At 32.8% G+C, this 14,305-nt stretch overlaps 2 protein-coding genes across 4 annotated transcripts; one reads left to right on the forward strand and one right to left on the reverse strand.

Annotated features, from left to right (window-relative positions):
* The first annotated feature begins 5,050 nt into the window (after positions 1 to 5,050).
* Positions 5,051 to 10,483, forward strand: LOC120277363 (truncated transcription factor CAULIFLOWER A). The gene is made up of 9 exons (XM_039284176.1): positions 5,051 to 5,301; positions 9,095 to 9,173; positions 9,248 to 9,312; positions 9,396 to 9,495; positions 9,576 to 9,617; positions 9,733 to 9,774; positions 9,868 to 9,998; positions 10,079 to 10,170; positions 10,249 to 10,483. Exons 1-8 carry the CDS (start codon positions 5,117 to 5,119, stop codon positions 10,164 to 10,166), a joined length of 732 nt encoding a protein of 243 aa, XP_039140110.1. The 5' UTR covers positions 5,051 to 5,116; the 3' UTR covers positions 10,167 to 10,170; positions 10,249 to 10,483.
* A 124-nt stretch (positions 10,484 to 10,607) lies between these two features.
* On the reverse strand, positions 10,608 to 14,233 carry LOC120277362 (ultraviolet-B receptor UVR8). Of its 3 annotated transcripts, none has more exons than XM_039284173.1 (9): positions 14,094 to 14,233; positions 13,654 to 13,906; positions 13,154 to 13,347; positions 13,006 to 13,053; positions 12,786 to 12,858; positions 12,358 to 12,529; positions 11,325 to 11,756; positions 11,048 to 11,239; positions 10,608 to 10,873 (listed from the first exon to the last, which is right to left on the reverse strand). In XM_039284173.1, exons 2-9 carry the CDS (start codon positions 13,895 to 13,897, stop codon positions 10,804 to 10,806), a joined length of 1,425 nt encoding a protein of 474 aa, XP_039140107.1. In that variant the 5' UTR covers positions 13,898 to 13,906; positions 14,094 to 14,233; the 3' UTR covers positions 10,608 to 10,803. The 3 variants fall into 3 exon arrangements, with proteins under 3 accessions (XP_039140107.1, XP_039140109.1, XP_039140108.1); XM_039284175.1 differs by having other exon boundaries at positions 13,654 to 13,916; positions 14,094 to 14,222; XM_039284174.1 differs by having other exon boundaries at positions 13,654 to 13,931; positions 14,094 to 14,222.
* Positions 14,234 to 14,305: the final 72 nt, after the last annotated feature.

Consider the following 14,305-nt stretch of genomic DNA (forward strand, 5'->3'; position numbering starts at 1 on the left):
ACAATAGGGTGTGAAAAAAACAGACAAGTACGGTGGTGTACCAGTTACAGTGCCTATAGGAATTTACCACGTGGGGTATGCTAATACACGGGGTAATTAGGGCTTGTCATGTGCGCACAAAATTATATATTAATGATCATAACCCCGTAATAATAAATTCCCCTGTCTTGTAATTTTAGAGAAGTGAAGAATACGGCTTCTCCAATAGTGGACCCAATAAACAGTGGATGAACAATATCAATACTATATATCTGCAATATATTTGCACATTATTACATAGTAATGTGTACATTAATATGACACAAAAAAACGACCTTGTACCATTCTTCCACTATTCATGGTGACTTTTAATAGGCTATCTCGTGGTTGTCCTAGTATTTTTTTTTTTTAATTGTGCAATAAAAAATTTAGTGTGGTTTAAAAATTTTTTTTTTAATTTATTTTACATTTCAAGCTCTTCAACTCAAAGATAATCATATGTATCTTTTGGTGCACTAAAAGCATGAAAGTGGTTCAATGTTCTCATTTTAAAGAATTATTCAATGACTTTTAATGAAGAAAATGTTAATTATTATTTTGATTAAATTGTTATTATCATCATAATGTGTTCTTTTCTCATGTTTTTTTTTTTTATAATTCATATAAAATTAGTTTAATGTTCCTTTGACAATCATAAAGAGTGTTGGTGTTTTTAGTTTAGAAGTTATACGGAATGGGACCCAAAAGTCAAATGTATATCACTGTGTGTGCTTTTGTTCTCATTTAAAACGTTTGAAGAAAGACAAAGAAGATGGTATTCCTTCAATTGATTTGATGACTAGTCAATGCTATTTCGGAAGTTAACTTTTGTCCACTAAATGCATGTGGTTTAGGCTAGCACTCACTGTCTCCAAAGTCTTGGGATTGACTTATTCATTCATAACCCCCACCCATGCTTTATAATTATTATAATTAATATTTTGTTTACTGAATACATAAAGTCACCATTATTTTTGAGGAGTTGAACTCTCAACAACTTTGTATTGAAACTAAATAACTTAGTACTTAACCATTGTGCTGGTACATTCATTTATTTATTGTTTTTTTTGTTTTACTCTATAATAGATAAATCATATGTCATAAACATGTATTGATTTTTTAAATATTTCATGCGTTCTCATTCCGTGTGAACGTAGAAAATTAATCTCGGTCCATAATTCCATTAGTCTAAATATGTTTTTAGCCACTCATTTATTAGTTATTACATACATCTTGAAATAAATTGTTAGAATTTCAAATATGAATATAAATCTATCTATGAATAATTTTCTTCTTATTTATTTATTTATTTATTTGTGTCTCTTTATTTCACCAAACTAGTTATTAAACTTAATCTCATAAGTTTTACATCTATGTATAATAAGCATTATCCAGGGTAGTAGTCTGCATGGACAATGAGATGCATTATTGGTCACTGAATTATTGATTTACATCAATCAAATGTCATATAAAATACATGGTTGGTTGGTTGGCAGAGATAAAGATAGAGATAGATATACACAAGTGAGTGGTGCACATGTAACCATCCATCCCTCTTTTTCTCTCTCTCTTTCTCACACACACACACACACACACATTGTTAATGTCAAATAAAAAGGACAATTGATGTCATTTGTAGTTCTTTGAATTATGACATAATCTTTACATTTTTACAAAGGTTAATTTGTTTTTGTTTATATATATAAAATGAAGACCAATGAAAGATGTTTGTCATGGCATCAAAAAGTAATGGACCACAATGTTGGATTTAGACTACTCATGTTGTTGTTGTTGTGTTCAAAGTTCATACTCTTAACTATGATCTTATTTATTAAAAGGATAAAAAAATTTTAGTGGTGCATATATGGTCTTATCACTGAAGAATAAAATATTTATATTAATTTCAACTTGGTTTATGTTGTTTACTGTTATATGATTTTATATGGTGTTATATTTACATATTGTAATTTTTAAACTTATGATAAAGCTATGAAAAAGATATGAGACCAATGAAATAGCATCATGGTATTGGTTTTATTGTGACCTCATTATTTGTAAATCAAAAGAGGTTTGGAATCTACTTTTGCTGTATATTAAATAATTCAAACATATAATATATATATATTGAGAAACTAGTAAAAAAAAACAATTCTATTTAAAAAAAAAATTAATGAATAGTTAAATAAATAAGTATATAATTATAATTAAAAATTTTCAAACAAATAGTCGGTCAACAATATAAGTTTTTCACCGAAAAATTTCATATGATATAAAGTCATTTAAAAAAACCTTTAATGATATTAGAGCTAATTGATTAGTTCTTCGAGAGAATTCATGAACATTCACAAATGACAGCTGTACCACAAAAATAGAACCGATTCATAATGAGATTGATGTTATCAACTAGGTCATATCAAGGCCTCCGGACATCCCACTATCATATTATTCTATGAATAATATTCATATGTATATATATATATATATATTAATTAGATGAAAATTTTCTCGCCAATATATGAAATCTGGATAATATATTCAGTTTATATTTATATTTTGAATAATTCTGGATGATATAGTGTCGACAAAATAATAAAAAAGTATCCAAAGAAAAGACAGGAAAAGAAATGGATTAGAGTTTGGTGGCTGAGTTGAGTGATATTTAGAGAAAGAGAAAGATGCATTCCGACAAGATGCACTGCTTTGTTTTGCCCTCCAGAAAAAATATATCATATAATAATATATATATTAATAATATATACATAGACATTAAATATATTGCAGACGTCCCTAAACATATGTAGATCGGAACAGTAGTCATACAAAAGACAAATATACATAGATCAAAGCACTAGTCATACAAGAGAGAGATAAAGAAAAAACAAATAGGTAAATCTCCCGTGTCTCTAGTAAAAATCAGAATCAACAACTCTGATTTGTTGAAGTACTGTATATATTAATAATATATACATAGACAATAAATATATTGCAGACGTCTCTAAACATATGTAGATCAGAGCTGTAGTTATACAAAAGACAGATATACATAGATCAGAGCACTAGTCATACAAGAGAGAGATAAAGAGAAAACAAACGAGTAAATCTCCCGTGTCTTTAGTAAAAATCAGGATCAACAACTCTGATTTGTTGAAGTACTATATTGAAAATAATTGACTGACTTAAATTAAAATACTGTTCATCTCATTTTTTTTACTATTTATAAAATAATATTACTATTTATTTAAAATATTGTAATCACCATTGAATTTTGTTCCAACGATAGAAAATCAACGTTTGTAGAGATAAAATCTTCGAACATTCATCGGATACTTACACTCATATATATATATATATATATATATATATATATACATAGGGAGAGGGGTGTGAATAAATGAAACTAAAAGGGTGTATTCATTGGTCCATTGGAGAGAGAGAAGAGTTTTAGATGTTTCCCAGTTTGGCCAACTTTAGTGACTATGGACAAGAGCATGGAATCATGGGAATGATGTCTGTTTTCGGAAACCAATGAAACCTTTTCTCTCTCTAGAAACATTAAAAGAGAGAAACAAATACACGTGTTATAAAACTGCTAAAAATAGGTAGGTGGGGCAATAAATTTCTATTTATTTATTTATTTATTTATTTTGAAAATTGAGTATAATATCTTGAGGAGGTGTTTATTTTTTAAAAAAAATTAGTGTACTATTTTGGGTAATGGGTTGAGTTTTTTTTTTATTTCGACCTTGAATTTTGTTGTGTTTTTGTTGAATTTTAGACATCAGTCATTTTCAATAAATTTAATAATTGATTCAAAGTCTTTAATAAATTATTAATATTGTTTTAAATATCATCGATGCATGATCTAAAATTGTCGTATTATTAATACCTCATATGCTAATAATTCACATTTCCTAATCTCGTGAATGACAAAAATCACATTTTTAAATTATGTCTAATTTAATATTTTTTTTAACTATTAATCACGCTACAAAGTTATTATTATAATTTTAAAATAAAATAAAATCTAGGAGCACAAACAAAAATTTCTCAATCTCTCATCATCCACAAGAATAAAGTGTCAAAAGTTTTATTATTACCAGCATATATTATTTATCCATTCTACTCTATATATATCTTAACCGGAATAATTTCACTTAATCAATGTGTACAATATATTAAAAAAAACTGCTTCAATAAACACATAATTTTTTTTTTCTTTTACCATAGATCCATACCTTATCCATATTTATTGTACAAAATACTACTCCCCGGTTTCTTTTTACCTGTTGTGTTTAACCGAATTTCACGTATCAAGAAACTTAGTTATTTCACAAAATTTTATAAAAAATATAGTTATCTTTCCAAAATTGATTCTAATTTATATATTCACATTTTTCACTCATATTTAATTCCAGGAAAAGAATTGAATAGAGAAAAATAATAAATGCTTCTTAATGTTAGAAAATGACAAGTAAAAAAAAACATAGATTTGTGACAGCCATGCAAAAATAAAATAAAATAAAATAAAAAAACAAAAAATAAACCAAGATATTTATAAAGCAAAAAATAATAATATTTCACTCTCATATTTAATTCCAAAAATAAAATTGAATAGAGCATTAAGAGTAATTTTAGAAAAAATAATAATAAATACTTCTTGATGCTAAATAATAACATAAATAAAAAAAACAAAGGAAGTAACATATACATGAAAAAAATAATAATAAAACCAAAAATAAACCAAGATATTTATAAAGAATAAAAAAATTAAAATAAAATAAAATAAAATAAAGGCCAAAGAATTTTTTTAAAAAAATAAAAATAAAAATCAAAGGGAGAGGGGTAAAGTGTACGGTCTTCTATTGATGCGATAGTAACGGCTGCCCCTGCACTTCTTCTCATCCAATCATATTTCGACAACTTGGCCACCCTTCTTCACTGCCTAATTATACTTAACCTCGTCCTTCTCTTCATCTCTCTCTCTCTCTCTCTCTCTTTGCTTGCTTGCTTGCTTGCTTGCTTGCCATCCATCTCTCAAAGGAGAAGTATATATATATATATAAATCTATAGAGAGAGAGAGAGAGAAGGAGAGAGAGGATGGGAAGAGGAAGAGTGCAGCTGAAGAGGATAGAGAACAAGATCAATAGGCAGGTGACGTTCTCAAAGAGAAGGAATGGATTGCTGAAGAAGGCGAACGAAATCTCAGTACTTTGTGATGCGGAGGTGGCGCTCATCGTCTTCTCCACCAAAGGAAAGTTGTATCAGTATGCCACTGACTCTTGGTATGTATTTTTCTTATATTTATATTTTTATTTTTAAGTTTTTGTTTAGAAAGGTGTAGGCTTTTTTTGGATTTTGTATGTTTTAGGATTATTGGGAGATGAATATTGAAGAAGGATGAGAGGGTTGGATGTTAATCTTGGTGGTGATGGGGTTGTGTTTCGTTGCTAAAGTTTGAATCTTTTCTTGATTTCTTGTGGTGTAGTTTCATTTGTTGAGCTTAGGGTTGGTGTTGTATCGTTTGTGTAGTAATTTCTTGTGAAGATTTCATCTTGGATTGCATGCGTTTTTGTTGTTTTGCCCTAACTGTGTTAATTTCTTGCTAAAATTTCACTTTCATTCGGAGATATTCTTGATTAAGGGAGAGCGGATATTGATATGATCTTTGATGGCTCTAAAAGTTGTTCATGAGAAACATGAAAGATTCACACGACGTGATGATCAATCAGTTATCAGTTACTTCTTTTTGAGAATGCATCATCACAAGCGTTTGATTTCGGCCTTTTTGAGTTATACTATTTCTATTTCTATTTCTATTTATTTTTCAAGCTTTTCTCATGTTAATCTCTGTGGATTTTCTTTTTATTTTATTTATTTAGAGAAAAAATAGTAATCTTTTGTCTCTTTTTGACCGGCTTCGTGCTAGCTAGAGTTTCGTTTTGTTTATGTTTTTAGTTTTGCATTATGAGAGTACCATAAAGTGCCCATTCAGGGTTGTCACTGGTTAGTGCTGGTTACTAGTGCTCCTGCTGTTCCCTTTTCTTTTCATGTGTTAATATACCATTTTCTGTATCTATTTGTACGTTCCTATTTGTAAATTTCACCTCTTTGTTTCTACAGTTCATCGTTCTCCGCACTTATATATATTTGCGGTACTTATAAATTTGCAGCCTTTGCTAGTCCTATCCTTGAAACCTCTTAGATTTACACATCTATCTAATGTTTCCTTCCTGTATGATTGTACATTCAACAACTAAATTTCAGAAAAAAAGCAAACCAGATAAACTTTTGCTTTCTTCAATGTCTCTGTATTCGAAGGAGAATATTTTCTGCCTTAAATAACACTGTTTTAAGAACTGAAATTTTTATTTTTGTTATGGCTAGCTAGATAAACAGGAGTTGTACTCAAAGGACAATAGTTGATTTTCATCTCTTTGTGTCTACAGTTCATGGATTCGCCTATACTTATATTTTTCATAATATATGCTAGTCTTTTCCTTGAGGTCACTTAATTAGTTTTCTTCATACATCTATCTAATTGTTCCTCCCCTCTGTGTAATTTGTACATTCAACAACTAAATTTCGAAAAAAAAAGAAAACCAGATTGAATTTTGCTTTCTTCAGTGTCTCTGTATGCAAAGGAGAATAGTTTCTGACTTAACAATGTTTTGAGAACTCAAATTTATGGTTTTTTTTGGGCGGGATAAACATTCATATTCTATGAAGGCCATATAGAATTTACAAAAACCAGAAGACATGACTCAAGTTCCTAGATTAAAGTTGTTTCCTTGTTTGGTTGAAAAATTTTAATAAAGAACTCTATCTATAATTTTCATTGCGTATGAATAGTATGCTTAGAGTCTGTAAGCCTATAATGTTTCTGTTGGCCTTTGTTTAACGAAGATTGGTTAGATTTGATTTTTTAGGGTTTGTGTTGGTGGTGGTGGAAGAGAAAGGAGAAGATGAGAATTCTATTTTCATTTCATTTTCTCATACATCATTCATTGTTTTTGTTACATAAATATCAAACCCTGAATGGGCCCCATGTGGGCCATATCCAACATTACATTAAAAGACCATCTAAATACTTTTGGAGTAGTCCCATAACTTGTACTAACCAAGAGCCCATTATTACCAACAACCTTCGGGTCTATTGATACACGGGTCGCCGATAGAGCTCTCACCGAGTGGTGAGAGTTCGATTCTTGACTGAGGGCACATTTCTGAGAGTTGTGAATAGTAGTTGTGTACCGGTGGTTCCAGCGCCCACGTGAGCGCGGCCTTGTCTCCACTTGTTCCACCGAGGCTTGTGCACGTCCCTGGGTCTCTAGTGGGTTCACCCCGCTCCTCTTCCCAAAAACAAAGAGCCCATTATTTCAACATAACACACCACAAACATTAACCAAAATATACATTTTAACAAAAGCATTAATTTAAAGAGTTTCATCTTCACTATTGATGAGCTTGCTAAGAAAACAAGAGACATGAACTTTCTGGATTTAAGATCTTGTAATCAATATAATATGCATGTTTGTTCTTAGAAATTTTGTGGTTTGCACACCCACAATAGATGATTTAGAAATGTTTATGGTTTTATATTGGAATTATAATTTTGCATTGTTAACTCGGCGTTTTGTTTTTCTTGTGATCCAAAAAGTGAGTGATCAATAAAAATCTAGTTGTTTTTTTTTTTAAAAAAAATTCTTTAAGCATTGCGATATATATAGAACACATTATTCAGAAATCTATATGGCATTAAATTAGAGTCATAAGTTCGCATGTTTAACATTGTGCTTTGCTTTTCTTGTGCTAGAAAAGGGAGTTTCCATTCATTATAGAAGTGACCGAGAACTTCTCCATATAAAGAAAGCAACATAAACTATCTTGATGTCAGGATGAACTTAATCTTTGCATGTACATATATATATATACATGCACACAACAGATCATTCAGTAATATTTATGTTCTTAAACCAGAGCAATAATTTTCCATGTTTAACAGTTGCTTTTCTTGTGATTAAAAGGAGAGTTTTCTCCATTATAAAGAAAGAAAAGAGATTTTATCCAACTAGGTATTATTCCCAGTATGTACTAATTAAACATGTTGTGGTATGATTGAAGTAGGATATGAAGCATCTGTGTGATAGGTATGAAGCTTAGTGCATGGAGGCTATCATATAGCTTATATGAGCATGGTTAATTTGTAGTATGGTAAAACAATAAGCACATGTGTGTATGGTCTGATATGAGAGGTTGGAAGTCCGTACCTTAATACAATAAAATAGTATGAGTACTACTCTCTCCATTTCTTTTTATCTGCCACAAATTTATGTTTCTTTTTATCTGTCATTTTCTAACATCAAGAAGCATTTATTACTCTTAATACTTTATCCAACTCTCCAACACCGCTGGAATGAAATATGAGAGAAATGTGAAAATATAAATTAAGGGTAATTTTAAAATGGTCACTAATTTTTTATAAGATTTTGTAAAATAACTAAGTTTTTTGATATGTGAGATTCGATTAACCACGACCAATAAAAAAGAACGAAATAATTCGTATGAGGATGTTTGTGTGTGTGTTTTTTTTGTTACATGTGTTGGGAGTTGTAAACCCTTTTGAATGTATTAAGTATCAATGAATGAATGGCAAATCAAGTCTTTTGATTAATTTACACTCTCCCAATTGGTACCACAAAACATACACCCGGGCCTTTGACATAGAAGGATGTGTGCGTATATGTACAGGAGAATGGGATTAGGTTTTGCTTTTTTTGGTATTTATCTTTCTAATGTGAAAACCTTAGATTTAAGACTTATTTGCAGCAAACAAAACAGAAAAAGAGAAGTGTAAAACTAGTGAGAAAAATCAATATCACATGAACTACAAGTTATCATGAATATGTTTGGTATGCTTTGAGAGCTACATTTTGCTAAAATCAAAGTTAAACATGAACTAGAATATGACTAGTAGATTCTTTGATGTTTAAAACAAACCTTTGTTTATCCTCAGTTTTGCAAATATTTCATATAAATGTGTAAGACATGATGTCAACCTTTGAATAATTTCCACAGCATGGAGAAAATCCTGGAACGTTATGAACGATATTCATATGCAGAAAGGGCTCTCACCATGACAGAACCTGAAAATCAGGTATATCACTTGGTATTAGTTTATCAGAACATAATAATAAATTCAACTTACACTGGTGTCTGATTGCAATGTAGGGCGATTGGTGCCTTGAATATGGTAAGATGAAAGCTAAGATAGAGGCCTTGCAGAAAAGCCAAAGGTAATCTGAATAAGGTTTTCTTGCATTGCATATGATGATGATATGTCGATGTTAAATTTTTTTTTTTTTAATGATGTTTTTAGGCATCTTATGGGAGAACAATTAGACACTTTGAATCTGAAAGAATTACAACATCTAGAACAACAACTTGAGAATTCCTTGAAGCATATTAGATCCCGAAAAGTAAATCATTCTACCTTATGTTTTTTTCTTGAATTGTTTAGATGAACTGAAGCTTCAATTAGATATTGTTTCTAATGCAGACACAGGTTCTCTTGAATTCAATTTCCGATCTTGAGAAGAAGGTAAGTTGCAATGGTGCAATGCTGCAACTCATGTGTTGAAGATTTATCACCAATGTTAATGGATAAAAAAAATATTAAAAATTTGTAATCTGATCAACAATGATGTTGGATGTAGGAGAAGGAATTGCAAGACCAAAACAGACTTCTTGAGAAGGAGGTAAAGAGAATGAATTTGCTTCATAAATTAACAACACTGACACTTGCATGAAAGAAAAACATCTGATGAGAATTATTTGTTTTCTGATTAAAGATCACCGAGAAGGAGAGAGCAATGGCTATTGCTCAGCAAGCACAATGGGAACAGCCAAGCCAAACTCAGACAACCTCCTCCTCCTCACCTTCTTTCCTCATTATAGACCCTCTTCCCACTGTTAACATTGGGTATGCTCCATTCATCAATTTAAGGATCAAATCTGTTGATAAAACTTCAACCATTGATAAAACAATTTGTTTTAATGCAGAGATTATCAAGGGAGAGGAAGCGAAGACGAGGATGGAGCGCAGAATCGGATCGGCAGTAGCTTGTTGCCGTGGATGCTTCGACCTTGAACAAGTAAGCAAAGTATAAATTTATGGCAAGATACAAAGTTCATGCCGTGCATTGCATGGGTAATTCTTACTGTTTTTCTAGTTATCTGTCATGAAGAAGATAAACTAGAGGAAGGTTTGATGGCAATGGAGACAAACCAAAAAAGAACAACTTTTGATGTTATTGATGCATATAATGTAACCGCCATGAATGGCTCTCATTTGTCTGCCTTAACTTGATGACAATGGTGGAAGTAGAAAAGATGTGTGCATTTAACTTGTGTGAACTAAGTTAATTATCCTCTTAATATTCTGTTTACTCTGTTATTTTTTCTTTACTACCATTGTTTAACCAAAAAAAGCTGGTGATTGAATAATATTTTAGTTTATTTTCTTTTATATATATATATATATATATTTCCTATTTAATTAAACTAGATATAATATCTCCAAAACACAGTACAAGATTAAATTCAGACATGTTCCATGAAGTGTTTTGTATGTGTTATCTCAACTGTCTCAACCATCTGGTTTGACAATGACTGCAAGTACTAACAGTGAAAGGAGAAATACATCCAAATTTTGGGAGCCAATAAGTCCCAGAAATGGGCAACACAATGAACCAATCTGCACAATATTTAAATGGAATGCTTAGCAGCTAGTAATCCTTCTTGCAATCAGCTTTTTTCTCTTCGAGATCGACGTCACCACCTTCAAGCAGATGCACCCTAGAGAAACCACAACCAATGTGAGAATGTCAGAAGAAATTATGGGAAAAAAACAAGAGTAAATTAGAGTATGGTGATTCTTAAACCAGAACAGGGGAAGAACACACATGATAATAATATAGTATCATCAATTGCTATGAGTATGGTGACCAACAATAATTAAAAATAACATACCTCAACCTTCCACAAAGGCGTGCCAAAGCATCGGCACCAGTACGAGAAGCCACCTCCTCGATAAGATACGAATTACACAAATTCACATTCTCCGCAAGCCGAAACTCACACAGGTCTTTCAAAGAACATGCATCAGTTAATACTGCCGAATGACCACCTCCGGCTGCCAATCGCTTCACTTCTCCAACACACCTAGATTGGATAATTACATCATATTAGTGCTTCTAAGCTTAACATTGAATAAGAAAAGTTCTAAAGCTTCTGAATGGTTGGTTACCAGTCAACAGGTGAAGGATACCATGCATATGTAGATTTCTCATTAGTCGCCTGGCCATAGCTATTGTAACCCCATCCAAAGATTCGCCCGTCTCTCATGGTGATAAGAGTGTGTGAATGCCCACATGTTACAAGTCGCACTTCAGACGGTATGACCATGACAGGTATATTGCGGAGAAACATGTCAGAGTCATTTACATCACAAGAAAATAAACAGTTATGGGGACCGACCCCCAACTGTCCAACTTGTCCTCCACCCCAAGCATAAAGTGAGCCTTTGGCAGTTAAAGCACAAGTATGAATACCCCCACAGGCGATATCTTTAATCACAATACCATCAAGAGCAACAACACGCCTTGGCAAAAGCTCTTTGTTCCCAGATTGAAGGGAGCAATGTCCGAGCTGTCCCATACTTCCAAGGCCCCAGGTGTACCTGGAAATTTCAACAGCAGATTGAAAATATATATAGTTAGACATTGTTCTGGCCACCTACAATAAATGCCGGAAAAATATAAGAACCCCAAGAATCTAACTACAATTTCAAAGATATCGGAGACACTAAAGTTATTATCTGGTAATGAGACTTTACAAAAGGGCTTGAGGAAATTATAGTGAATGATTACTCGATAGTTAAGAAAAAAAATTGCATGAAGGAGGGGCCTTGAGGTTAAACAAAGAGCAAATCTTTTGGACTAACTAAAGAAGAGCCTATGTAAGTGTATGACATGGCAAAAAATGAACAAGATGAATCTCCCACAACATGGTAAGAAATGGAAAAGAAAACAAGGCCACATAAAATTGAGATGAAGAGGGTGAAAAGGAGGGATGACCTGCATTGATCTAATAACCAAATAAGTGAGGAAAATATCCTAGGGATGAAGGCTAAAAACAATGGTGCAAACCCCACACAATTTGTTCAGCATAAAAAAGCACTTCAGCATTGGGAATAAATAATACACTGAAGGACAGGCTGATCTCACATCTGTAACAGCAGGACTTTAACTCCAAAATCAACATCCTTTCAGATGACTTACACCTGGCCATTTTCAGATATTGCCGCTGTGTGGTACTCTCCGCATGACACTTGTTCGATCTTCACAAGCTCAGGGGCTTCATCAAGGAATTTTGCATATGCACTCAAAACACGGGCTCCTTGAAGTCCTTCACAAGTAAAACCTCTCCCGAGTTGACCATACTCATTATACCCTGGTTTGTAAGAAAGTCATACAAATCTAGTAAATAACTAGTTTTAGAATTTAGAAAGGTCTGCGTGATGTTTTGTGAAGATAATAGACAAGGGAACGGCGTTTCAGTTTATAGCTTCTTTCCTCACAGCACGGTTGTCTCTTTAAAACAGACAGATTGAAGTTCAAACAATATTACTTAAATTTGATATATAAGAACAGAACAGCTATACTTGCCAATATAAATTACAGTCCTAGGTATATCCTGAAAATATTACCCCATGCTTGCAGTAGGCCATCCTCAGATAGAGCCACTACATGAACTGATCCACAAGACACTTGTCGTATGACCTACGCCAAGGATGATAGCATCATATGTCAATACAATTGAAACCAATAAGACAATTCCCACATCCTTAATTTACTAATAGATTACTCCATGTGCACTTTCATAATTTGGATATGAATTTAACAATTGACCACAATAATTTTCCATACCGTGTTCGGACTAAACGCACCCCAATATAGACGTGGATAATTTGATCCCTGAAAGAGAAATAAACAAGAGAATGAGCAATTTGTGTCCCAAACGACAAAGCATATCACATATATATGATACACAAAATGAGAGAGAAATAGTTGATACCTGATTTTGTCCCCAAACCCAAAGCCTACTTGTAGATACTGTACCATCATTTTCCCGTGGTTCGGCAATGGCAGCAGTACAATGTGCTCCACAAGATACAGATTTCACAAATTCAGTCTGCAGGAACTTGACCTTTTTGGGTTGTTCTCTACTCTCCTCAGTCCCATCTCCTAGCTGACCAAAATCATTCGAACCTATTTCCATGAAAAAAAAAACTAACTAATGATCTTCAATTGAAATCACTTAGAATAACAGGAATCTAACAAGAAAAGGAAATGCTAAATACAAATGCCCTGTTATCATAATCATGCATAGCATGTTTGTAATTATAGAGATATCAAAACAATTGGATTATAATTGAAGAAAATCAAAGAGAAATATCCATCATTGGCTAATCCCTCTAATTTTCTTAACTCAAATCAAAAAGCAAGAAATGAACTTTATCTCAATCAAAGCACACAGTGAATAAATTCCAGAATCCAATGACGAGAAAGACGAACCCCAAGTGAAGAGCGAGCCATCAGAGGCCACCGCGGCAGTGTGCTCGCGGCCGCAAGCGATGTCAAGCCACCGCGCGCCGGAATACTTGAAAAGCTCAGGCGAGAGGCGCTTCGGGATCCTCAGATGGAACTCACTGCCCTTCCTCGCTGTCTGGCCCCTCTGGTTGTACCCCCATACATATATCGCACTCTTCGTCGGGAGATTCACTGCTTCAAACTCCCGCAGAATCCTATCGACTTCCATTCTCCCGCGCTTCAATAACCTCAAAAGAAAATCCCTCAAAAACACATAAAAATCATAACTTTATAACAGAAAAAAGATCAATTTCACCGAAAAAAAAACAGTTTTTTCAGGTCAATCTCATGTGAAAACACAAGAAAACATTTAGGGTTAAAAAAAAGCTGGATTTTAGGGCATTAAACAAATGAAAGGTTCTCACCAACAGAGGATCGAACAACGAGGAGAAAAACTAGCGGATGGAATCCGAGAATCTTGTTTCTTTTTGGAAATTTGTGGAAATGGACGTATGTGAGACCGATTGATCCGAGAATTTTGGGTTCCTTTGAACGTGGGATGCCAACGCCACGACGTGTGGTTTCTCTCTCTTTGAAGACGATTATGGCAACCTAAATTACGAATTTACCCCCAATT

Source organism: Dioscorea cayenensis, chromosome 15 (assembly GCF_009730915.1).
Source record: "Dioscorea cayenensis subsp. rotundata cultivar TDr96_F1 chromosome 15, TDr96_F1_v2_PseudoChromosome.rev07_lg8_w22 25.fasta, whole genome shotgun sequence".
Lineage (NCBI taxonomy): Eukaryota > Viridiplantae > Streptophyta > Magnoliopsida > Dioscoreales > Dioscoreaceae > Dioscorea > Dioscorea cayenensis.